Source organism: Fusarium phalaenopsidis, assembly GCF_050370095.1.
Source record: "Fusarium phalaenopsidis strain FUZ10S chromosome Unknown contig_32332, whole genome shotgun sequence".
Taxonomy (NCBI): Eukaryota; Fungi; Ascomycota; class Sordariomycetes; order Hypocreales; family Nectriaceae; genus Fusarium; species Fusarium phalaenopsidis.
Window position 1 is genome coordinate 221,857 of NW_028145391.1, and position 24,503 is coordinate 246,359.

The 24,503-nt window shown below is 50.2% G+C and overlaps 7 protein-coding genes across 7 annotated transcripts; 5 read left to right on the forward strand and 2 right to left on the reverse strand.

The window, feature by feature from the left end:
- Positions 1 to 8,106: 8,106 nt before the first annotated feature.
- On the forward strand, positions 8,107 to 9,474 carry LRP88_13090 (uncharacterized protein; the record flags this gene model as incomplete). Its single annotated transcript, XM_083249471.1, has 3 exons — positions 8,107 to 8,928; positions 8,990 to 9,295; positions 9,349 to 9,474. The coding sequence occupies 3 exons, from the start codon at positions 8,107 to 8,109 to the stop codon at positions 9,472 to 9,474; spliced, it is 1,254 nt and encodes a 417-aa protein (XP_083093805.1).
- Positions 9,475 to 10,392: 918 nt separating this feature from the next.
- Positions 10,393 to 11,850, forward strand: LRP88_13091 (P-loop containing nucleoside triphosphate hydrolase protein; the record flags this gene model as incomplete). The annotated part of the gene is made up of 1 exon (XM_083249472.1): positions 10,393 to 11,850. The coding sequence occupies one exon, from the start codon at positions 10,393 to 10,395 to the stop codon at positions 11,848 to 11,850; it is 1,458 nt and encodes a 485-aa protein (XP_083093806.1).
- Positions 11,851 to 12,021: 171 nt separating this feature from the next.
- Positions 12,022 to 14,001, reverse strand: LRP88_13092 (acyl-CoA carboxylase subunit beta; the record flags this gene model as incomplete). Its single annotated transcript, XM_083249473.1, has 8 exons — positions 12,022 to 12,538; positions 12,590 to 12,683; positions 12,733 to 12,992; positions 13,043 to 13,353; positions 13,407 to 13,477; positions 13,525 to 13,592; positions 13,643 to 13,769; positions 13,818 to 14,001. The coding sequence occupies 8 exons, from the start codon at positions 13,999 to 14,001 to the stop codon at positions 12,022 to 12,024; spliced, it is 1,632 nt and encodes a 543-aa protein (XP_083093807.1).
- Positions 14,002 to 14,481: 480 nt separating this feature from the next.
- LRP88_13093 (uncharacterized protein) lies at positions 14,482 to 18,714 on the forward strand (the record flags this gene model as incomplete). Its single annotated transcript, XM_083249474.1, has 8 exons — positions 14,482 to 14,909; positions 14,959 to 16,305; positions 16,806 to 16,950; positions 16,999 to 17,075; positions 17,172 to 17,294; positions 17,344 to 17,681; positions 17,737 to 18,580; positions 18,711 to 18,714. The coding sequence occupies 8 exons, from the start codon at positions 14,482 to 14,484 to the stop codon at positions 18,712 to 18,714; spliced, it is 3,306 nt and encodes a 1,101-aa protein (XP_083093808.1).
- Positions 18,715 to 19,951: 1,237 nt separating this feature from the next.
- On the forward strand, positions 19,952 to 21,401 carry LRP88_13094 (acyl-CoA dehydrogenase family protein; the record flags this gene model as incomplete). The annotated part of the gene is made up of 5 exons (XM_083249475.1): positions 19,952 to 20,116; positions 20,167 to 20,452; positions 20,523 to 20,750; positions 20,800 to 20,889; positions 20,941 to 21,401. The coding sequence occupies 5 exons, from the start codon at positions 19,952 to 19,954 to the stop codon at positions 21,399 to 21,401; spliced, it is 1,230 nt and encodes a 409-aa protein (XP_083093809.1).
- A 378-nt stretch (positions 21,402 to 21,779) lies between these two features.
- Positions 21,780 to 23,131, forward strand: LRP88_13095 (wax synthase family protein; the record flags this gene model as incomplete). The annotated part of the gene is made up of 2 exons (XM_083249476.1): positions 21,780 to 22,570; positions 22,618 to 23,131. The coding sequence occupies 2 exons, from the start codon at positions 21,780 to 21,782 to the stop codon at positions 23,129 to 23,131; spliced, it is 1,305 nt and encodes a 434-aa protein (XP_083093810.1).
- Positions 23,132 to 23,342: 211 nt separating this feature from the next.
- Positions 23,343 to 24,317, reverse strand: LRP88_13096 (NAD-dependent epimerase/dehydratase family protein; the record flags this gene model as incomplete). The annotated part of the gene is made up of 1 exon (XM_083249477.1): positions 23,343 to 24,317. The coding sequence occupies one exon, from the start codon at positions 24,315 to 24,317 to the stop codon at positions 23,343 to 23,345; it is 975 nt and encodes a 324-aa protein (XP_083093811.1).
- Positions 24,318 to 24,503: the final 186 nt, after the last annotated feature.

Consider the following 24,503-nt stretch of genomic DNA (forward strand, 5'->3'; position numbering starts at 1 on the left):
GTACATAGCGTTTCCTCTGATGGAATTTGTTGTACTTATGAAACATATTTGAAATCTCACATATAAACAAGTCTGAGGTTTGGCACCCAGTTTTGCATGCGACAGGAATCAACAGACTGTCCTCAGTTTTCGGAAACATCTCAATAAAAAAAGCCACCTGTATATAAAAGAATGTTTTTAGAAAGGAATAAAGACAACTTGTTCTTTTATCCTATTTTCGCTGCGTTTCTGGTTCTTCACATTAACAACGCCCATGGCAACGGGAGTCTTCACCCTCTAGTTTATAGATATTGCCAGGTTCATGTGAAACTAGTGAGCATAGCTGTCATAAATACTCAGCACATATGAAGCAAACCATAAGCTTCCATTACATTATAATAAGAGCTTCATTAGTCTATTGAACGGTAGAGGAGTTGTGATGTTGCCCAGATTTCGAACCAAGCAGTCCTGTGGACCAACCATCACTACACAAGTTACGGCCACATTTAAGGCACCAGGCCAATCAAACGAGCTCTTGAGTTGGCGCCTTGGGCACCAAATCTCCTGCCATGATGCCGTGCTGCTGCTCCCAATAGGCCCGAGTCTTCCATGTACTTGTCCAGGCCCAATGAGGCCCCCACGAAATGCCCCAGCTGTAGGCTCAGGGAGTATTAAGTCAACAGCCTGTTTGAGTCAATTGGGTCTCGTGACAGCTGGCGGCCTGACTCACTGATGTTCTTTGACCCTCGTTCGAAGCATAGCTCTATCTCTTACAACAGGGCGAATATGAGGCCATATCGCTTTCTTGAAGACTTGTCAAGCTTTTAGAGGTCAACGGAAGAATTCCGTACTATCAATAACCAATAGTTTGCCATGGGGCGAGAACCGAACTGTCAGGCTGAAACTACCGCCACTCTCGTCGTAGCGTTACAAGGATGATCCCGTGATTTGTCGCCGAGGTTTGCGAGAGGGCTGCCAAGCCCTCTGTGGCTGGCTGCTTGTGTGATAATCGGCCGCTCAGTGGCGAACCATTTGACAGTTTGCCTCATTCTCATAAAACTAAAAATTGACGACGTAAAAACATGAGAGATACGATAGGCCTCGATTAACTGTACACAACACACACGAAGGGCTTGCGTGTGACTCAGGAGTCATGTGAATGCTCAGCCTTGAGCTTTTCTGCTTGGCCCTGAACACTCCTGATACCACACTCATCCCCCCTCATTCTGGGCGACTGATGGTTCAGGGGGTACAGGGAATATTCTGGAACACTCTTTCTATTTAGAAGGCGAACAGAGTTGGGATTGGATGAGATCCTTTAATCTGAAACAGATACACGTAGTGTTGTGGCTTAGAGTTGCGAGGGGATTCATGGGACGCGTGCCAGCATAAAGATCGCTCTTGGCTGCGGTATTGAGTTTTGTCTTCAATATTCATACAAATTCTTGATGATGTAATACCGGAGTCTAATTATAGAGGAAAGGGTGGCTCCTTTGATAGAAATATCACTTCCAGCTGGTGCGTATCGAGGTGTTGATGGCTAGTAGGCGCTGTGGCTTAGTACGACCTGAAATGACCAGGTCTATTTGGGCCAATTATGAGATGAATTGGCTCTATACTAAAGATGAAGGTACGTATAAAGAGGACTCTTGGTTCAGTTACATTGGCACGTTCAAGAAAGGTTGGTTCTTCCTGGTTGAGCTTCATGTAAGCCAGATGGCCTGGGATACCAAGTTGCGATGGAGCGCTTCACCTGCGTACACATGCGTATAGCGACTTGCTGGAGTAAGTCCAAAACGCTAGATACGCCAAGTCTGGCGAAGCGTTTCGCTAAGGTGTCTGGCGGTGCAAATTGCGGTGTAGAGCTAGTAAGGCGCACTGCCGACGTGCGCTTCTGCACGGTCATCCTAGTCTGGCCTGGCTGCATTTTCGTGCCCAAGTCCTTCAAGCTTGTTAACAGACCCGGATACCCCTCGTCGAGATGGAAGTGTGAAGCATGAAGAATAGCAGTTCGCCGGGCAATAGAGCGAATACCGGGCGTGTTTGGTGCTCGCCCTTCATCTTGAAACAACGATGATCCCTCCAGGGGGCCGGGGCTGAGCTGTCAAAAGCGGCTCCTTTCCGTCGATCCGGTGAGAAGCGGACTGCCCCCGGCACATGCCGGACACCCACGCTTGTGTGTGAGCACCCAGGGCACCCCAGAGAAGGATGACGTGGTCTGCCTTGTTGCAGGACTCTTCATCGATGCCTAAGCCATTCTGACGTAAAAACGGCCCAGTGGAACCCGTGCTTAAGGCCGATTGGCAGCTTCGCATGTGTCGAGTCACCAGGGCTGGATTTGGGCGACCTGACGGCCGCCTTGAGGGGGCCGTTCAAATCTTTAAGAGCCATAGTGAAAATACTGAGTGCTGAGAATATGCTATGGTGTTTTCAGCTAAATATTTCAGTGTGTTGAGGCCGTATCTCTTGAAGTAAGTCGCAAGTGATACCTTTGAAGTCTGTTTAGCGGGCCATAGTAAAATCTCACCAAAGTCGTATTCAAGCTTGGTTTCTTTTAGGATCCTACAAATCTTGGTAATCAGACTATATATAGAGAAAAGTAGCTGACCACCACATCAGGGTAGAATCTGCCAGTGCCCAAACTCAGAGTGCCGGTAAATAACGGACCATAAATGACGGAAGACACTCTGCCTCAGTTCCTTGCTTCCATCAAGTCGAAATGTTTCAGAGCGTTCAATGCCCGGTTGATGAGCCGACAAGGCACTCACTCACTATGCCTCTACTGGTAAGGCGTGGATGATAGCCAAATTGCCTCTGTCCAGGCACCGATCTCGTTAACCGTTTCATGTAGAGTGTCACGCGGAGAGCGACAACCAACAGATGTCTTTGCTTGGGCGTCACTGAAACGGATGTCACCCAAGTAGCGTTATTGAAGCATGAAATCGCATTAACTCAAGGAAGGGAGTTTAAATATGCCATTTGCCAACTCCAGGGTCTGCCCGGACACCCGTGAAGGCGTCCCTGAACGGCAATGGACATGACGGACTTAAGAGAAGCAACTAGAACATCTCGGAGGCTCTAAAAAGCGGGTAGGTAGTGACTCAAGTCCCGAACGAGCCGTGCCAAACCCATCACGGTCACTTCCTTTTGGGAGAGGCGGTGGCAGAATATCTATGATTGTAGCCATAACTGCCGATAAACTCGAGGCGAAATTCTCACATGGGTGAGCATTCGCCGCCCCTCTACACCCGAGCTAGAGGCGCAGCGGGCCTCGGTACTCTTGGCCATGGCCGCTTACGTGGTACTTCTTAGATCTTCACTCTTGATTCATGTTGCATTTATAGAAGCTGTGGAACCACACCTGGACTGGTGAGCTTTGCGAGCAAGTGTCAAGAGAGGGGAAAAAGTAGTAGATGCTTTTACCCGGGACTTCAGCCTTAGTAGAGCCGTAGCAGACTATTGCATAAGCTACACAGCTGTGTCTTTTCGTCAGCACGAACTCCGCAAAGGGTGGCATACTGCGACCCCAAAGGGTGAAGGGGGAGCGTGCTTCACAGGAAGAGCATGAACTTTGAGGCCGCGATTTCCCATGACTACCATACACATGGCAGATGCGTGCAGTAAGAAGTGGGATGTTTTGACGACAATATTCTCCGATAGGTAGGCGCACACACCTCTCTGCACTCCATACTGCCACGTTTCGTCACATCTTTGGCCGACAAGACAATACTGCCTCGGTTAAAGGTCGAGAGATAAATATCCTGCCTCTGAATGTGTTTCTTCTCTCGGGATCTCGATGGGTGAAGTGCTGATTTGCTGTGTGGCCATTGACTGTTTGCGGGCGACATGGAAATTCAACATGAGGCCACCTGGGTATCCCTGTTTGCGACTCATTCTTGACAAGGCGAGGAGGACGTCAGGAGGTTGAAGTTTGTCGTTCGGGCAATGTTCTCTTTATCAGTCATATGGCCTCTGTCATCGTCCTTCTCTCCGGTCGTTGGTCTGTCGGTCCAGCATGGGTCATTGAACTTGGCGACATGGGTGGGTCAAAAGCTAAAGATCTGTCAGATCGACCGGGTCTTTACAGTTTCAAGATGTTATTATTGAGTATTAGAAGGAACACAAGGGGTTTAAATAAGACTTTTGTAAGGGAGCCTAGGGAGGTCACTCACTACCATGTACGACTTTTCGCGCCCCAAACAAGGCAGCTTTCCAGCCCCGCCATGGATCCCACATCTAAGCGCCGCAAATGTGCGTACCTAATTAGGTTGGTGGCTGCCTCAGCCTCCATTGGTAGTACGACTGTCTTTCGCCCACACGTGTGCACTTGAGCCCGATCTTCCTTCTCTTCCATCATCAGGCTCTCGACGTCTAACCCCTCACGAAGACGGCTCCCGAAGCCCTTATTCATGTCCCCGTATAGCTTGAGAAGGACTTCAGATTGCTCCATCGATAGCTGCATGCTCGAGGCCAGCCGTCACAGCTCTGCCATCCATGACTTCATGCCCTTCTCCCCTTTGGCAGCCTGCAGGCGCCCCATATCTTTGGGAAGCCTTCCAGGACGTTCACCAAAGCTTCAAGCGGATGTTGAAAAAATACCAACATGTCTCGGACTCTCCCAACGATCCCTGGCTGTCTTCTAGGAGCAGGGGGCGGCCAGTGGCGAAATTCACCAAAGATCCTCTCTTGTCGTCCCTTGACCCCAAGATCTTCACAACAGCTACCCACCTTGCCCACTTCTGCCTAGACACCTTTAGCAGAGACCAAGATTGTCTAGAGCTCTCCTCAAAGGATATTCCTACACCGACACCTATTTTGGCATCTGATTCGCTTCACTTCACTTCCCGACCGAGTCGTTTTCTACGAACCTTGCACAACTTGCTCAAGCCTTCACGCTCTGCTTTGTTCTCTACCAACTTCACCCTGCGCGCTTTGCACTGGTTTTGTGGGTTTTTGATGACAGAAAACAGTTGTACGCCTGATGCTTTGGTCTATGTTCGATCGGATAAATACCTAGAAACAAGCAGTCACAGGGGAAATCCCTCTAGCGACGGTTCATTTGTCGAGGCTTCTTCCACTTCATATTTGCGACGCGAGAATGCGGACAAGTCGGTCTTAGACTCTAACTTTCCATTTCAAGTGTTGAACTCTTCTAGTCAAGCAGACCCTAGCAGCCCGCTATGTGTTTCATTTGTCGAAGAGAGCAGAGAACAATGGTCCATTCGTGGGCCATGCGCAAGCCCAGAAAATACGCATAATATCTTGCCGAGCGATGGCGTTAACGGATGCGATCCCATCACAGGAAACATTTTGATCAGGTCTGAGGGGTACGTGCGTTTGGAAGATAAGCTATTGGCTTCTTCGATAATGGAAGAGAAGGATTTCATTCCTAACAGGCGACTTGGGGGTAGTTCTAGCGATCCAGAAGACAACGCAAGCTCCATCAAAAGGCAAGAGCACGGCAACTCAAGGGCACCAGAGGACGGCGAAACATCCCAAAAGCCATCAAAAAGCCAGAAACCAAACTCTCACTACGACGAAGGCACAAATGGGACAACGAAAGCGGGCAAAAAACGAAAACGAGACTCGCCCGAGAGAGACGATGACGACTTTGACGATTCTGGCAGAGGCAGCGGTCGACCCAATACTGGAAAGAGAAGAAAGGATGAAGAAGAAGAGTCGGAAAAGAATAAATTTGCCTGCCCATTCTACAAGAATGATCCGCAAGCATTCCGGGCATCCAGGACATGCGTAGGGCCTGGCTGGTCTAGTGTCCACAGAGTCAAGTCCGTTACCACCTAAGTCCTACAGCGCTTCCAAGAGCTAACGGTGTATAGGGAGCATATCTTTCGTCGACATATGTTATCAGATACTCAGTGCCACCACTGCATGGAAGACTTTGAAACACAGGTTGCGCTTGACGAGCACATCGAGACTCCATGTCGACGAAAACCACCTCTAAAATCACATGGCATCAACAAAAAGCAAGAGGGACAGTTAAGAAGTAGAAAGATGTATCAGAAGTCTCTCGATGAAGAGGAAAAGTGGCGTGCCATATACAAGATCATCTTCCCAGACGAGGAAAACATTCCCAGCCCATGTAGGAAATCTGTTCTGCCTAATCTGAAGTTGAAGCTAATGATATCTTAGACTATGAACCAGAGGTTCCCGAGTTTCCAGACTATTATCGACAAATGTTGATACAGAAACTACCTGGGATTGTTACAGAACAGCTGAGAGCGGCGGGACCAGGGCTGATGAGACATATCACAGACGATGTGATGGCAAACCAACATTGCTCGACGAGTGGATTTGGTAGCAAATCAAATCTATCAGAAAACCCACAACTGGTACGACAAATCGAGAATGTGGTGGAAATCGCCTTGCGGAAAACACTTTCCGAGGTGGACCGCTCAAAGGAGCAGCCATTTAATGACTTTCAGATACCACGTCTGAATGTTGAAAGCCCCGAAGAGGAATCAAAGAACTCTATCAAGCAGGAGAAACAAGTGCCGCTGATAGGGCCGACTCCGCTACAGGATGACTTCCTACTGCCCCCAGGCATTGGTGGAAACGGACTGAAGATTGAGACGAGAGCTCAGTACCCGACCCCTACAAGTTCGGCTTTCAGTCGTTCGCCAGAGTTTCAGTTTGGAAATATGGAACGGAGTCAAATGGGATCAACGTCTCCTTTGGAGCTCGACTTGGCTTCCATGTTTGGGGAGAGCCACTTGGACGATTCCCTCCTGCACACAACTGAAGGAGGTTCGATTGCAGAGCTTCCTAGCGTCACCTGGGACAACAATGACACCGTCTTTTCAAGTGGCATGTACACCCCCATTCGCCAAAACTCAAACCCAAATGTTTCAAATGTTTCCGGGCCGGCAAGTGACCAAACCCAGGCCTTTGTCAATCTGGGACCACGACCGGAAGAATACCTCCTTGGATCTTGGGACTTTCCGCCACAGGTAACATCTATACAGTCTGTGGACTCGGGGTACGGTTCTATTGCTGGCCCTCCGGACAGTACCGCGCTCGACAATCTGGATCTCGATTCTTGGTTGTTCGAATGACGGCTTCAATAGAGGAGAGATGAGTCTCAAATCTGGTGGAATGGGGATTATCTGTCGGTCTGGTTGACAGGGATGACGGTGAAGAGGAAGACTATGAATTTGTTGAAATGATATAATACACGAGAGGAAAAGGAAGGACAATCACTTAAGCGCCGTTGGGAGAGGAGGCCGTCTCTTTGGGCGTTTGCTTTTCCCCAAATTGAGGAGCCCGCTTCTTGGTCAATTTTTATATTATTGTCCCGCCGGGAGGTATTTTTTGGCTTTCACAGCTGGTGATATGGGTAGCCTCAAGAGTCAAGGGCTACCCAGGCCCCTGTTTCACCATTGAGAACATCATAAATCTGGCTCCCGAAGGCCCTAATCCCGATGACGGGTGTGTCTCAAGGTTACGTAGTTGCCTCTGGAATTCTAAGTCAGGTATGTTATTTTCTGGTGAGAAAATTACTCCTGGTAAAATTGTAACTGTACTTCTCAGAATATCACTCTTCTCACAATAAGAGCCAATCCATAGTGGCATGTTGCGTTTTTGTGTGAACTTGTGACTCTTTCTAAAAGAAGCCATCAGCCACAATAACAAAGAACACAGTTATTGACACATGCAGACATTGAAAGCCAATGCCGAAAACCACCATGACCTAGAATAACCTTTTATGGCTGCTGTGGCATGTTGCGTGACTTCCGACAAATGCCCCACCGCCCGGACATGACGGGCCCGAGGGGACCGGCCGAACATGCTGACCCGGCTGACAAGTCTCGATTCTTAGGACCGAGTCCGTGGAAAGCCCGTGGACCATCCGCTTGACGACGAAAACAAACAGGAGCTGAAAGGGGTGGTTATTGGTGCGGTCTGGGGTGAGGACGTGCTCTGGCCAACCGTACACCGATTATCTCCGTTGTGGAGCAGGTGAATTCACCGACGACGGCATATTGTGTCCCTGAAGACCGATGTTTCATTATAAGCCGCGATTTTCAGTATCGAGCTTATAAGGACGACATGGGGCGTCAAGAACGTCGGTCTCGAGGGCTGTATGCATCTTTCATTCCGTTGGTCAAGATGAAACTTCAGGAGCTGAGTCTCTATCTCAGCTTTTTCAAGATCATCACGACATTTACCTTTCGATTAGCCATACAACGAGTACAATCCGTCGTCCACAGACACACCTATCGAGCATCACCAAACCCGCGCAACGTAGTAGTCGTCGGGGGTTCCTTTGCAGGATCCTATCTTGTACAACGACTCGCCAACACACTTCCTTCCGGGTATCGAGTTGTTCTTCTTGAAAAGCAATCTCACTTTAACCATGCCTTTGCGTTTCCTAGAAACTCGGTCTTTTCGGGGCGAGAGTCAAAGGCGTTTGTTCCGTACGACAACATCGCTGATGGTACCCCGGAAGGCATCTTCCAGCGTGTTTGTGACGAGGCTCTTGAAGTCACGGAAACAGACATCGAAATGGCCGGTGGTAATAGGTTGAGCTATGATTATCTGGTTATCGCGACCGGAGCCGCTCAGCCACCGCCCGCGCGTCTCAAGTCGCGTGATCGAGAAGGATGCATCACGGAACTACAGGGATTCCAACAACGAATCAGCAAGGCTGATCGCATCGCTGTTGTTGGCGGAGGTGCAGTGGGTGTCGAACTGATAACTGAGATCAGAGAGAAGTACCCTGATAAGAAGTTGACGCTCATACATTCGAGAGATCAACTTCTGCCAAGATTTGGGGCAAAGCTGCATGAGTTTGTCCTTTCTGCTCTCCGCGCCAAGAACATTGAGGTGTTGCTGAAAGAACGACCGGCTTTACCCGCACAGTCTGGCCAAGCTGTAGGGGAGACACAAATTGCACTTTCGACCGGCGAGAAGAGAATCTGGGATCTGATTGTACGTTGACGCATATGTTATGTTATCGTGCTGAGGGATGCGTACTGATTGCGAACTATAGATTCCATGCACTGGCCTGCGACCTCGATCTGACCTCCTAGCTACGTATTCACCCAAGAGTATCGCCTCGACTGGCGAAATACTCGTCAAGCCAACTCTTCAAGTTGACCATCTCCCATCATCCAAGGGAAACATTTTCGCCATCGGCGACGTGGCCCAGTCTGGAGGAGCTAAACAAGGTCGCGCAGCCTTGATGCAATCCGAAGTTGTGACAAGCAACATCGTCAGCCTGATCAAGAACAGAACGCGCATGGAAGAGTACAAGCCGATTTACTTTGAGGGAGCGTTGAACCTCACTCTAGGAAAGGTACGTTCAACAACTGGGACTATAGAGTTGAGACGCTAACATGAAGAAATTAGGATCTTGTCCTCAGGTATATACAGCGAGGGGATTTCGAGTGGGTGAAGGAGACGAAGGGAGATGAGGATGAGGATGTCGGTGCTGGAAAGCAGTGGAAGATGCTGAACGCGAAGGAGACCGCTTGAGCTTAAGATAACTACATTTGCCAAGAACGCAGCTGCGGGCAATTGAATCAACATACCCAGACAAGACTCTAATCAATCTTTCATCTCAAAGATATTCGCTAGGCAGCATTGACCGATGCCGGAGTGAAGAGCGACGAGCACTTGGGCTCAGATTGCTGAGGAAAACTGGAAGTTCCGGGTAGGTTTCGAATGTTTGTTGACATTATCGAGAAAGAGTCTGTGCTAATGTTCGCGGAGACATGAAAGCAGAAGTCATTCATCGGCAAAGAAAATGCATTGACCGAATATCTGGCTACTGCCAACGAGGTCTGGCCATCTTGGGACCAATCCGTCCATTACAATCATATCTCCTACATTTAAGGCTCAACAACATCAACGTCAATGCGTGAATGTCAAAAGTGCCACAAATCACAACAACTTTGCATCCTCAGCCTGTGCCTATTTGTAATCAGCACAAAGAAATCCTGCCCCTATTCCCCGGAAGATGAGAAATCAAGTCCCGGGTACGCAAAAGAAAGTCCGTCTCCACCCTCATTTCCGTCTGACATCACAGCCGAGATCCCCGTGTTAGTGTCCCATACAAACCCATCATACAAAGCTCTAACAATGTGGCTTCTTCTGTGGCGCAGTTCCGAGAGTGAAAAAACTCTTTTTCCCCAGATCTTCTCCCTTTTACAGCTTGACACGTCGATTGTTAATTGTCCTTATCAATCTGTGCTGTTGACTTAAAATGATTGCCCTTCTCGTCATTCTTTCTCCCATGTAATTGGTTGGTTTTCTCCATTTCCACTTGTTCCGGTGGCTTTTGTTCCCTGTTACTGCATCAGGGTGCATCTTTAATGGTCGCTGGCCTCAAATCTGGCCAACAATCACCAAACCCCCAGGCTGTCGACGCCTGCTGGGCGTAATTGAGCCGAAATGTCTTTCCATCTCGGCCCCTCTGCTGGGCAGCACCTCCTCGACCCCTGGTCCCATGGCGTGGGCGTCATGAGCGATGTCTGCTCGCGCTGGTCGGAGCTCGACATCACGCAGATCGGGTCGCTTATCGCCATTGCAGGAACCGTACCCACGGCCTGGCGCTTCCTGCAGCGCATCTGGCGCGAGGCCTACGGTTACATCCGCCGCTTCTTCCTGGCTTCTGTCACAATTCCAGGGGGTGATCCTCTTAATCGGAGCGTTGTTAAATGGATCATGGATCATAGGGGTCGGCATTATCGATCTTTTACTGGCCGCACCGACATCGGACGTTCTCATGGTGATAGGGCTGCTGCGCTGAAAAAGACGCGACATTCGGTTCAGTATTGTCCTCATTGGAACACGAGATGGATCTGGTACGGCAGAGGTCTCTTTCTGATTACCCGCAGAATTGATGATTTTTCTGCATCTTTATCTGATCCCAGTTACGACGGCATCGGAGGTGAGGAAATCACAGTGAGCAGCTTCGGTTGGTCAGCAGAACCCATCAAGACGTTTATCGAAACCTGTCGCGAATATTCCGACAGACAAACACAATTCTTTGTCATCATCTATTCTCGAGATCGTTATGGTCTCGCCTGGAAGCCGAAAGCCCGGAAACCAATTCGACATCTCGATACCGTCCACTTTGACAACGAGATCAAGCAGGATCTCCTTGTCGACATCAGAAACTACCTCGACCCCAAAACGCAGAAGCGGTATCAGAGCCGCAGTATGCCTTACCGGAGGGGGTATCTTTTCTACGGGCCTCCTGGAACCGGAAAGTCATCACTATCTGTGGCCATTGCCGGCGAGTTTGGTCTTGACCTGTACGAAGTCAAGATCCCAAGCGTCGCCACAGATGCCGATCTAGAGCAAATGTTCCAAGAGATTCCTCCACGCTGTGTCGTTCTACTTGAAGACATTGACGCCGTATGGGTAGACCGGTCAAGCAACGAAAAGAACAACCAAGACGGCAACCACGCGCCAAACTGCACTCTATCCGGCCTCTTGAACGTCCTCGACGGAGTGGGATCACAAGAAGGTCGCATCGTCATCATGACAACAAATCGACCAGACCAGCTCGACAGCGCATTAATAAGACCCGGCCGCGTCGACATGAAAGTGCTCCTCGGAAACATAAGCCAAAAGTCAGCAGAAGAGATGTTTATCCGCATGTTCTCTCCCGACCTGGGCTGCACGTCACATTTAGATATGCAAGAGATACGAGCCCTGGCAAAGCAATTCGCCAGCGCGATACCAGAAGATGCGTTTACACCTTCTCTACTGCAGGGATTCTTCCAGTTACATCTGGAGAGCCCTCAAGAGGCTGCTTCGAGTATTGCTTCCTGGGTCAAGAAGGAGTTGGAAAAGACCTCGGATAAGGAGTTTGAAGTAATAACTAGCAAAAGGAGGGTGTAAGATGATTTGTACTTTACGCGATTTGTATACTATGGGATAGAATTGTTTGGATTTGTATGACAGGCACAGGTTGCGATTTGTTGGTTATAATAATATGCTATCTTTCTATTCACCATGGCCAACTTCTATATCCCAATCCAATAGCTTACACAATCAGCAGCACCATGCCGACTATATTCTCGCAAGAGCTCTGAACCCTTGACCAGCAGACTTGTCGTTGCCTGAAACAATCTCCAAGCACATACCCAACACCTCCCTCGTATCTCTAGGATCGATGATACCATCATCAATAAGCATGCTGCTTGTAGAGTAGCTCTCAGCATCTCTCTGAACCTGGCGCTTAAACTGCGCCGTCTTCTCCTGAACCTTTTCCGTCGACTCCTTCTCTCCTTCAGGCCGAGCCTTTTTTGACTGGATCTGTTCCATGACACCGGCAAGCTGATCAGGTCCCATGACGCTGCACTTGCCCGTCGGCCACGTAAAAATGAACCGAGGTTTGTACGCTCGGCCACACATGGCGTAGTTGCCAGCGCCGTAGGAGGCGCCCATGATGATGGAGATGTGTGGAACTTGAGAGCACGAAACTGCGGAGACGAGCTGCGCTCCGGCTTTGATGATACCCGAGTGCTCGGCTTTGGTGCCTACCATGAAGCCTGTGACGTTGTGGAGGAAGATGATGGGCGTACCCCTAGGGGAGTGTCAGCGGTTTCAGGGAGAGGGATATAATGACATGGCTTACTCTTGGTTGCAGAGCCGGATAAACTGAGCAGCTTTGAGAGCTTCATCAGGGTTGATGACGGATATCTGGTTGGCCACAATTCCCACTCGGAAGCCTACACATTTCGTCAGCCATGATTCTTGCATCAGCACTTGTCGACTTACCCATGATGTGTGCCCACGTGGTCAAAATGTTGACTCCATACTTGGGCTTGAAGACGGCCAGCCTCGAGTCATCGACAAGTCTCAACACCACCTCCTTCATGTCAAACGCCTTTCGAATGTCGGGGTTTACCAAGGAAAGAATATCGTCGATGGGATACCGTGGAGGAAGAGGATTCGAGATTTCACCGTGGGTTTTGAGGAATCGCTGCTTGATTTTGAGAGAGGCGACCCAATCTCTAGCTTTGTGAATGGCATCGAACCTGCACATGTCAGCCTCAATAACTCACTCAGAGTTGGATATTAGACTCACTCATCTGTCGCAACTTGATCGGCAAGTCCAGTCTTTGATCCATGAACATTAGCACCGCCCAACTCCTCAGCCTCAACTTCCTCTCCAGTAGCCATCTTGACCAGCGGCGGACCACCCAGAAAGACTTGAGCCTGGTTCTCTACAAAGATGCTATAGTCGGACAGAGCAGGGTGATAGGCTCCACCGGCAGTTGAAGATCCAAAGACGATGGCGCACGACGGCTTGCCTTGGAACGAGCGGTTGGCGAGGTCGTAGAAGAGTTGGCCACCTTTGTGGAAGACGCGGAATTGCTGTGGGAGAAACACTCCGGCCTTGGAAGTTTAGTTGATGTTGAGGAGGCCGTCTGGGTGAGGCTGAGACTTACGGACTGGACGAGAGAGATGAGGGGGAGATCATTCTCCGAGGCAATCTCCAAGATGCGGTTCACCTTGACAACTGCCACTTATCAGTGAATGTGTGGAATAGAGCCATATTAAACTCACCAGTCATTTCGTTCCAAGCTCCACCACTCTGTGTCGGTATATGTGACATCAGAAGGCAGATCTTCCCGCTATTCATGATCAGTATTGGCTGGTACGAAGAATGCCAGTGTCCACCTACCTCACCGTGCCGATGCCGGCAATAATATTCGCAGAGGGCGTCGAATTAGGATTCTCATATCCAGCAAATGGGCAGAGCTCTAGGAATGGAGAGTCTTGGTCAAGAAGCAAAGCGATGCGATCTCTTGCTGCAGGTCGGTCAGCTTATCCCCAACAAGGTGTGATCTTGGACTTACGAAGCAGTTGTCCTCTGGTCTGATGCCTCTCAAGCGAGGCAAGTGTACCTTCACTGGATACCTGCTGCAGCGCATTCTCAAACTTTTCCAATATGGGCTCCCAGTTTGCGAGATTGTCCTTGTGAGCTTGGTCTCGAAGCGACACCTTGGAGCGCTCGACTGGGTATTGATGTGTGGTTGACATGTTGCTGATGATTGAACTCAAGCAACTCTTCAGAGTCCAAATCGAGTAATTTAAAGATGAAGAACAATGTCCAGCTGGATTATGGGTAGTAAATAAAGATGTTGTTCGGGGTTCGGACCGAGGCGGAGCGACTCCATAAACAACGGGAAGATGTCAATCAGAAATGCCACTGCTGCGGAACCAAATTGCTAAAAAGTGAACAAAGACGTCTTTGTGAAGAAAAGAAGCATAAAAACATGGAAGAATATACCTCGGTTCAAATGCCTGTCAAAAGCGACGACCGACGCGGTAATGCCTTGGAAGGTCCCCGCGGCGATCGGTCCGGTCGCGACGGGAATCTCGGTTGTCGACGGATCTTGAATGCGGACCGCGAGGAAATCGCATCCACGGAAAGAACGCAGGAACAACCCGTTCATTCATTTATTCTATCTCTCTGACCAGGCCTTGAATGATGGGCACTCCATTCATTCATCTTTAATCATGACTACACACGTCCGCATCGTCGAAGTCGGCGCCAGAGATGGCCTGCAAAACATCTCGCAGCAAGTCCCAACAGACGTCAAGATAGAGCTGCTGCGCAGACTTTACGATGCAGGACTCGAGACGATAGAGGTTACATCCATCGTGTCTCCCAAGGCTGTTCCACAGCTACAAGATTGTCGCGCTGTCTTGTCGAGTCCACCAGTGCAGGCACTTCTTGGAGATGCATCGCTACGCCTCCCGGTGCTGGTTCCGAATAGAAAGGGCCTCGATATTGCCCGTCAACTGGGCGTCAAAGAAGTCGCTGTGTTTGTGAGCGCATCGGAGGGCTTCAGCAGAGCAAACATCAATTGTACCGTGGACCAAGGGATTGCCAGAGCACGTCTCGTTTGCGAAGAAGCGAAGAAGTTTGGCTGCAAGGTTCGCGGGTGAGTACCTACACTTACTCTATCGCTGCAACCACTGACTCGTTGCTAGCTATGTATCTTGCATCTTTGAAGACCCCTTCGATGGACGGACTCCTTCGGCCGCCGTCCTCAAGGTCGTACAGACCCTCCTCGACATGGGCTGCTACGAAGTCAGCCTCGGCGACACTCTCGGAGTCGGATCCCCCAAAGACGTGCGCAACCTTCTTCATCTCCTCAAGACAAACAATATCCCTCTCGATCGGATAGCTGGTCACTTCCACGATACATATGGACAAGCTCTCGCCAACGTTTGGGAGGCTTATACTTCGGGGGTTAGAGTATTTGACAGCAGTGTTGCTGGCCTGGGTGGATGTCCCTTTGCGCCTGGAGCCAAAGGCAATGCTTCCACCGAGGACTTGGTCTACATGTTTGATCGAGCTGGTGTTCATACGGGTGTCAATCTATCCAAGCTCGCAGCGGTCGGGGCTTGGATCTCAGACAAGTTGTCGCAGCCAACTTCGAGTCGCGTCGGAGCTGCCTTGTCGTCCAAGGAGCGGCGTGTGAAGAAACCGCGGGAGAAGACTCACGGACCGTTGACCTGGGAGCGCATCAAAGAAACGGATGGTCTCATCGTTGATCAATCGGGAGCGAATCTGAGAATCACCATGAACCGGCCGCGCAACGGCAACGCCCTCACCACCGCCATGATCGAAGACCTGACCTCTATCTTCCGAGACGTTGCTAGCGACAGGAGCGTCAATCGCATCGCGCTCACAGGAAGTGGCAAGTTCTTCTGTACGGGTATGGATCTTAGCAAGAGCACTCCCGTCGGCGGGAACGACGATGTCGCGCAAGCGCAGTTTGACAGGCTCGAGCGTCTTTTCGACACGATTGACAAGAGCCCCAAGGTGACAATCGCTGCTCTCAACGGGCCAGCATTTGGAGGCGGAGTCGGCCTGGCATTTGCTTGCGATCTTCGACTCTGTGTCAAAGGCGCCAAGGTGACACTGAGTGAAGCCAAGCTGGGTCTTTGTCCTGCGACAATCTCCAAGTACGTGATTCGGGAATGGGGTGTACCTTTTGCTCGAGAGGCAATCTTGACAGCAAGACCTGTGACTCCATCAGAGCTGCACGCCAAGGGAGTGGTCATGAGTGTCGTGGAGGATCAGACCAAGTTAAACGAGGTCCTGGACTCCTGGCTGGTCAAACTGCGGTCCGTGTCGCCTGAAGCTCTCCGTATGTCCAAGGAATTGATCGCGTCAGCCTGGACCCACGGAGGACACCCAGAGCAGGCCGACACCATCAAGACTCTCTTCAACGAGATGATGAAGCCATCAGCGCCCGGTCATTTCGGTGTCAGCGAGTTCCAAGCAGGACGAGCAGTAGATTGGGACGCACCACGCACGCGCAGCAAGCTGTAGAGGAGGACACACGCGTGAACGGAAAGACAGACCATTTCATTGGATCAGCTTCCGACATAGAAAAGGGAAACTAGTACGGTTTAGGAAGTAGTTTAGTCTAGCTCGTGAAATATCCATGTTTCCTGGCTGCGGGGAGATTTGCTTGACCCCAGGATTTCCCCGGATTCTTCTCTCTCCTCTCTCTTTCTGCCAACTGAACCCAAACTTGTCAAACGAACCAAAGCTGACCATTGATGCCTCGGGAGTTGGAGGTCCCGTGATTTCACCTTGTTCTTGTCCAACTCGAATCTTACGTTTCGTTTCCTACTTTGAACCCCCTACCTCGACGCCCTACGCCTTACGCCCTTCCCCTCACCTCGGTCCGCTCGGCATGGAGACACACGACACGCGGCCCACGAATGCGGGCGTGATAAAACGAATTCGTCAAGCATGCGCCAATTGCAGGTTAGTAAATGTCATACGCGGACACTGTTACATACATCTAACATGTGCGCAGGCGACGCAAGGTCAAGTGCTCCGGTGAGCGCCCGGTGTGCACGCACTGCCGACAAAGCCGACGGAGCTGTGTTTATGAGCCGTATTCTGTTACGGCTGGTGAGACGAGCCATACAGTGCCAAGGGTTTCTAATGCTACGATAAGTGTATGTTTGAATGGACATGTGAGAGGTTTGATGCTGATTTTGTGACAGAGTCAGTTGTTGGAGCGTATCTCGTCGCTTGAGTCGGCGTTGAGTAGGCTCAGCCAAGGCAACTTTGACGCTCATGTGTAAGGATGCCTGAAAGGAATTTCCTTGACGCTACGGTTCTTTATTTGAGGCCATTTGGATATCTCGTTGAGAGTATAGACTGACTCTATTCTCAGCCAGACATCACCCTCCTCGGCGTTCAACTCAACGCCTCGACGGATGCCATCACTGCATCACAACCAAGATCAACCAGACTTGAATCTCGACTCAATAGTACAGAATTCTGTTCTGAACAGCTTGTAAGAGAACTACTCGCGTACACAAACTTAGTGACTAACTTTAATCCAGCTCATTCGATGGACTCCCACCTCCAGAGGTAGTTCAATCCCTCGTGGACACCTACTTCGCCCGCGTCCACAACCAGCCATACTCATTCTTCCATCGCACGTCTTTCTACGCGAGCCTGTCAACCATGTCGATTCCGAGATGCCTGCTGTTTGCTGTTCTTGCGTATGCGGTAAGGTTCTCGGATCAGCCTTATTTCGTGGGCAAGGTTCAGCAGGCTTCGGATGCGTATTCTCGGCAGTCGTGGCTGTGTGTGATAGAGGATCATTTGAGTGTGGACAATAACCTTGACTTGTCTGTTATTCAGACGGTCACTCTCTTAGCTATTGTCGATTACACAGGTACGCCTCATGCCTCACAATCACCATGATCTTGGCTGACAGACATCAACTCAAGCGGCAAGAATCAGTTCAGGCTGGCTACGTCTCGGCCTAGCAATCCGCCTATCCCAAGACGTCGACCTCATGTCAGAGCCCTCATTCTTCCTCCCCCCAACAGAACGCGAAGAACGAAGAAGAACATTCTGGTCCATCTACCTCGTCGACAAGTTAATCTCGTGCGCCCGTTCAAGACCCGCAGCAGTCGCCGACGACGACTGCACTCTTCACCTCCCCTGCAACGAAGACGTCTTCCAAGATAGAGGTGAAGATGGTGAGAATGTGCCTACGCTGCGTCAGGTCCTCAGCTGGGATGTTCCTCTTGCGAATCCTCCAAGTCCGTTTGGATTAGCTGTTGTGGCTGCGTCCATCTTTGGACGCTGTACGAAATACGCCCATGGAAGAAATGCAGGTGAAATGCTCACGCCCTTGGATCCCCAATCCGACTTTGCCTTGACGAATGCTTCACTGCTACTACTCGAATCCTACCTCAAGAACCACGATCAACCAATTCTAGATCTTGTTCAAAACGGACCTCAAGCAGACACCAACATTGACGAAAAGCAAGTCGGCCACCTCGTCTTCTCTCACGTTCTCTTCCATCTCTGCTACTGTCTCCTAAACCACCCATTTCTAATCCGTCTCCGCCTCCGTCCTATAGCAGCAAGAGTTCCAAAAAGCTTCACCTCCAACGCGTTCCATGCAGCACAGGAGAACGCGAGAAAACTCACGGATCTGCTCTTGGCGGGAACTACTGGAGTTGTACCGATGGAGTCCTCATTCTACACGTACTGTGCTTCCATCGCGGCGGGGATTCATTCTCTGGCTTTTGGGGCGCAGCATCAGGGTGTTGATGTTGATCAGTATGACAGCCAGAGGTATTATCAACGGTGCATAGAGGTGTTGGAAAGACTGGGTGTTTTGTGGCCTATGGTTCCCAACATGGTTTGTCCCCTTTTCTGATCCATCAACACCAATACTGACTTGCTCCAGTTGACCAAACTCCGAGAATTCGACGCCCACTCCGAGTCCTACGCCCACCTCTTCAACGCAGCCTGTCTCGCTGACGAACTACATGGCATTGCAGAAAATACCCTCTGGTCACTCGTCGACTACGGAATGCTGGCTAGGGAAGTGCCTGGAAATTCTCCCGCGCATGTGTCTTTCTTGTCGAATCTACCATCGCCGAGTAAATGGATTCCAGGTGGCGACTACATGGCTACGTCGCCGACGAGCGAGGCAAGGAATCAGTTACTTTTCGTAGGGACTCAGGAACCGTTGACTCGATTATAAGGAGGTGTATGAAGCCGGGAAGGTAGATAGCATACTTGCTCTCATACAACATAACAACACATCAGTGATTATAACATAGCGGGGGTTTGATATTTGATCTATACTTGCCCGCTCTCAATTGTAGATCATACATCGAACCCCCGTTGTGTTATAATCGCTGATGTGTTGTTATATTGTGTTATTGCAACCGTCACTCATAACCTCATATGTTGGCTGCCTCTTGTTCTTGGCATGTGAGGGTAGAGATGGTGCCTTTCATCCACCTCAGAAGAAGCTTTGTTAAAGCCACCACGGCGTCATCTCCTCACGTATAAACCTTGCTGGATAGTTATCCTGTTATTGAAGCTTGGGTGTGAGCTTTAGTTGTGTTACGGCTGTGTTATTTTCCGTTGGGTTGCTCAGAAGCCCACGAGCCCTTTGACCAAGATCAGATGCCTAATCTAGCTTAGCACTTTCCTTTTATTCATTTTCTGGAGGTAAACTCCGACGTCATTGCCATGTAATCCCGGTTGTTGCTCTCCGGCCTCGGACCGAGAAGCGGGCCCTTTGATCGAGCCGGACCGACAGCTTCGGACCAATGAAGCATCACGGACGGATGCGACAAGATAACGCTCCTTGAATTCAGTATTAAGAAATCGTAGAGATTGGGATTGGAATAGAGGTAATTGAACGCTGTTGATAGCCTCACAAGTTCAAAACGTGGTTCTTGAACCTGTGGCCAGTTGACTCTATTTACATACCTTGGGGCCATGTACGGACCGCATCCACGGACCGCACACTTTCCGAGAGTGTTATAATGTGGACAATCTTACAGTTCCCGAGGTTAACATCATGAGAGTCTTGGGTTAATATTGTATATATACTCATGAGGCAGCATTTTACTTGGCTACACACTCTCAAAGTACCCTAACGCTTCTCACTGAACTGCTTCAACCGCAAAAATGACCGGCATTCCTTTTGCAGACCCTCTCTGGCTGACGAGAGACGAAAGCCCTTACTACGGCGAATCTCACAGGCGTTTGCAGAAGGAGGTGCGGGCGTATGTCGATGAGCATATCGCACCTTTCTGCGATGAATGGGAGAGAAAAGGCGCTGTGCCTCAAGAGGTAATCAGCCATCTTTCGCATGTCAATTTCAACTTACTCATATCTTTCAGGTCCAGCAACGGCACGCAAAGCTTGGATACACCGCTGTGGCTGCCTACCCAGTAGCATTCGATCAGTTACAAGGCCAAAGACTGCCTGGTGACATCCCCCCTCACGAATGGGACGCGTTTCACGACCTAGTCGTGATTGATGAACTCGCAAGGTGTGGGTATCTCGGAATCGTTTGGGCTCTTGGATGCGGCAACTCTATCGGTCTTCCACCCGCCATCCAATTCGGCAACCCAGAGCAAAAGAGACGATTCCTCCCTGATGTCCTCTCTGGAAAGACGAGATTCTGTCTAGCCGTAACAGAACCAGATGGTAAGCCTCTGACATTTGATGTACGGCAGTAGCTAACACTCAGTAGCTGGTTCTGATGTCGCTGGGATTACAACTACGGCTGAAAGGAGAGGAGACAAGTACATCGTCAACGGCGCAAAGAAGTGGATTACCAACGGCATCTTTGCGGATTACTGTACTGCAGCTGTCAGGACAGGAGGAGATGGTACTTTTGGCATCTCGGCGTTGATTGTGCCTCTCAAGGCACCTGGTGTCACATGCAAGAAAATTGAGAACTCCGGTGTTGAAGCCAGCGGTGAGTACATTACGCATATCCATTGTAAGGCATCTCTAACGGTGAATAGGATCCACCTACATCGAGTTTGACAATGTCGAGGTCCCTGTCTCGAACCTTCTAGGCGAGGAAAACAAGGGTTTTCCTATCATCATGAACAGTGAGCGCCTCTACTCCAACACTTACTTACTCGCATATCCTAACCATGTAGACTTCAACCACGAACGCCTCTGGCTCGCCTGCACCGCCCTCCGCATGGCCCGCGTCTGTCTCCACGACGCCTACAAACACGCGCTCAACCGCGAAACCTTTGGAAAACCCCTAATCCAAAACCAAGTCATCCGGGCCAAATTCAGCACCATGGCGCGTCACATTGAATCCACGCACTCCTGGATGGAGCAGCTCGTCTACATCTCCAAGACCAACCCCAACGCAAAGCTGGGCGGTCAGTTTGCGAATTTAAAGGTGCTAGCGGGACAGACGTTGGAGAAGGTGAACAGGGAGAGCCAGCAGGTTATGGGTGGGCTTGGGTATTCCAAGAATGGGAGGGGGGCCAGGATTGAGCAGATTAGTCGCGATGTCAGGGTCATGGTTGTTGGGGGTGGGAGCGAGGAGATTTTGACTGATTTGGCTCTGAACCAAGAGGTCAAGGCTGAAAAGTCGAAGCTGTAGTTTAGATGTCTATTGTAACAATCCTTAGTATATCTCCATGTATCTGCATACCTATATACTGCACATCGTATTCGAATTATCGCGTTTCGGACTTCAGACCAATCACCTCCCACAAGAAAAAGCAAATCTTGCCGCATGTAAGACGAGGCTGGGCGTGCGCACCTAGTGATCACTAAGCCACTTCGCTATTGAACGCGAATGAGACACGGAATAATCAGTAATCTAGCGGTCGTACTGCCGCTAGAGGGCTTCTAATTAGCTATCTGGCATATTACAGACCCGCAGCTGTGCGACATGCCTTGTCCGAAAATTTGATTAAAATGCTCATCTCACCGTTCTTGCCCAACTCAACATCACCACCTCCACTGTCGCGATATCATGGAGTCGGTCAATCAGGGCTCAGTGCCCATCAACCTCATCAAGGGCGCGTTTTTGCTGCTCGGCGCATGTATCCCTACCGCGTTCATCATGCTCGCGACTCCAAAGTCAGGCGTCAATTCCACACCGCGCTACGTCTGGCCCGTCGTCGTAGTCGCGATCGGCAAGCGACTCTTCCAGATGATAGCAGACACGGGCACGAGCTTTGTCATCAACGGCGTCATCATGGGATGGGTTGTGCTCGTCTTGATCCAGTGCTGCAATGTTTTGATCATTAGGAAGCTTGACTCTGATGAGTTGGTGAGAGGCGACATTTTTCGACTTTCTGATGGGTTTGTCGACAGGTTTTATTTCACGATGCGTCTCTTGTTTAATCTGCGAAATGTTGGGAATCCGTGGGAGGTCAAACGCCTCAACAAGTTTCCGCGCTACTACAAAGGGCCAAAGCCATCTCGCAGCGCGTATATCACGCGACAGGTCCTCATCATGGCATGGCAATATCTCCTCCTCGACATCATCTACATGTCCTCCTTGGAGACGCCGCCAGAGGATGCCCAGAGACTATTTGGTCCTGGTACAGAGTTCAACTACCTCAACGCTACTGCTGAGCAATGGGGAGGACGTGTCGCTGTTGGTCCTGTGGCAGGACTTGCACCGGCTCGAGTGTCCATCGACATTCCCTACCGGGGCTTCTCTATCCTCTCGGTTCTCCTTGGAATCACCTCTACCGATCAATGGCCGCCGCTGTTTGGAAGCATGTGGGATGCATACACCATCCGTGGGTTCTGGAAGTAAGACTCACCTCTGCAGTCATATGCACCTACTTACAAGATTACAGCACCTTTTGGCATCAGGACTGCCTGTGGCCTATGAAATCATTCAGCAACTACATATGTCGAGACCTACTAGGTCTTCCACGCCCTTCATTCATCGAGCGCTACCTGAACATTCTCATTGTGTTCTTGGCTTCTGGCGTCATGCACCTCACCATCGACCTGTTTTCCTACAAGCCCCCTTCCAAGGCACCTACGCTTGCCTTTTTCGGCTCCATGGCTGTGGCAATCATGTTGGAGGACGCGGTTCAAGAACTATGCCGCCGTATTACTGGCGTTGATACGAGGAAAAAGGATGTCAAGGTCCCCTTGTGGCATAGACTCGTGGGCTATGTTTGGGTTACGACCTGGATGACTCTGACAGCTCCTTGGTATCTGGCCCATGCCGCCCAACTACCAGCTGAGACAAAGTGGCTTGTGCCTTTCAGTTTGGTCAGTCAGATTGGGCTTCCGGCAGCAGGCGCCTTGCTGAGTGTGAGCGGCTTGATCTTGAAGTATGCGATTGGGGGCGAGGTTTAGATACAGAGGAGGAATCCTTGTGTCATCACAGGTCGGGTATGTTATAGACACGCGCTGGAATGTCAAGGCAAGGGGTGAAAAGTGGTGAAGATCAGATAATCGCGATGGATGGCGGTTCCAAAGAGGCAAACATAGACGAGCAAGGAGTTCAGGGACACGAGCATACAATTGAGTTGTTACATCTACCATCTTCCCCCAATCTCAGATACCTCTAATGCTGAGACGCAAAGGCCGCAGCATACACATCCAAATCAGCGATGAATCCATTCGTCCGCGTCGGTTCCCAACCAAGAAGCTGCTTTGCCCGATCAGACGATCCCCTCATAGTCGTACTCATGGCCTCCGCGAAGAGGTTATTCCCTGATCCAACCAACTCATACTTCCCCTTGAATTTCCAAACTCCAGCCAGAGCGTCAAAGATGCCTTGCATGCTCTCTTGGCTGGTAACTAGATCAAATACTGGGTACGTAGATCCGCCGTTGATGAGAGACAACTTTTCAATCGCACATTTGAACCCCGTGGCAACATCGTCGACATGAACCAGTCCAGGCTTGGAGTCGGCTCGCAGAGGAATCTGGACAGTTTTCGGGTTCCCGCTCCGAGCGGCCTGTAGCAGCGGGAGTACAAAAGGCGTCCAGATGGTGCTCTCACGACCGTAGATCAAGGCTGGTCGGATAATGGCGACGTCGAGAGTGTCTGAAGCAGCCAAGATGGAGTTTTCCAAGTCCGTACGCCAAGCAACCAGAGCTGGTGGTTGGTTATTTGCGCTCTGTCCAGCAACATCGAGATCATTGACTGGTTCCTCGCTGGAGCCATGAACCCATGTGCCCGAGCAATAGATAAACCCAAGCTTGGGACCAGTGTGTAGTCCAGAAGCTTTGTACTTGCTCAAGCGTTCTTGACCGATCTGTTGAACGTCGTTGAGAAATTTTGCCGAGTCCTGGTTGGCCCCAGCGACATCGACGACAACGTCAATGTGATGCTCTCGGATGGCGTTAAGATAAGGTTCTGGCTCTCCATCCGGATTGGGACAAATGATGGGAATGACTTCAGCTGCGGCGAGAGATTGAGCTTTGGCATCGTTGCGAGCTACACCGTATACTCTATGCTGACCGCTGCGGACAAGGAGGTCGGCAAGTCTCTTGCCAAGATAGCCTGTGGCGCCGAGAATGAGGACCTTGGGCATTTTGAGACTGTGGTTTTGGTGTACGGAGTTGAGTTGTTGGAGTGAGCTTGTGAAGTTTATAGAGTTTGGTGCTGATGGTAGAAGAGTGAGAAGTCTAAGCGTCAATGATGATGATGAATTGACACGTTCGGGTGTGTTACTTATACTTGATTCAAAGACGATGCGATCCATTTACTGGGTCGGGAA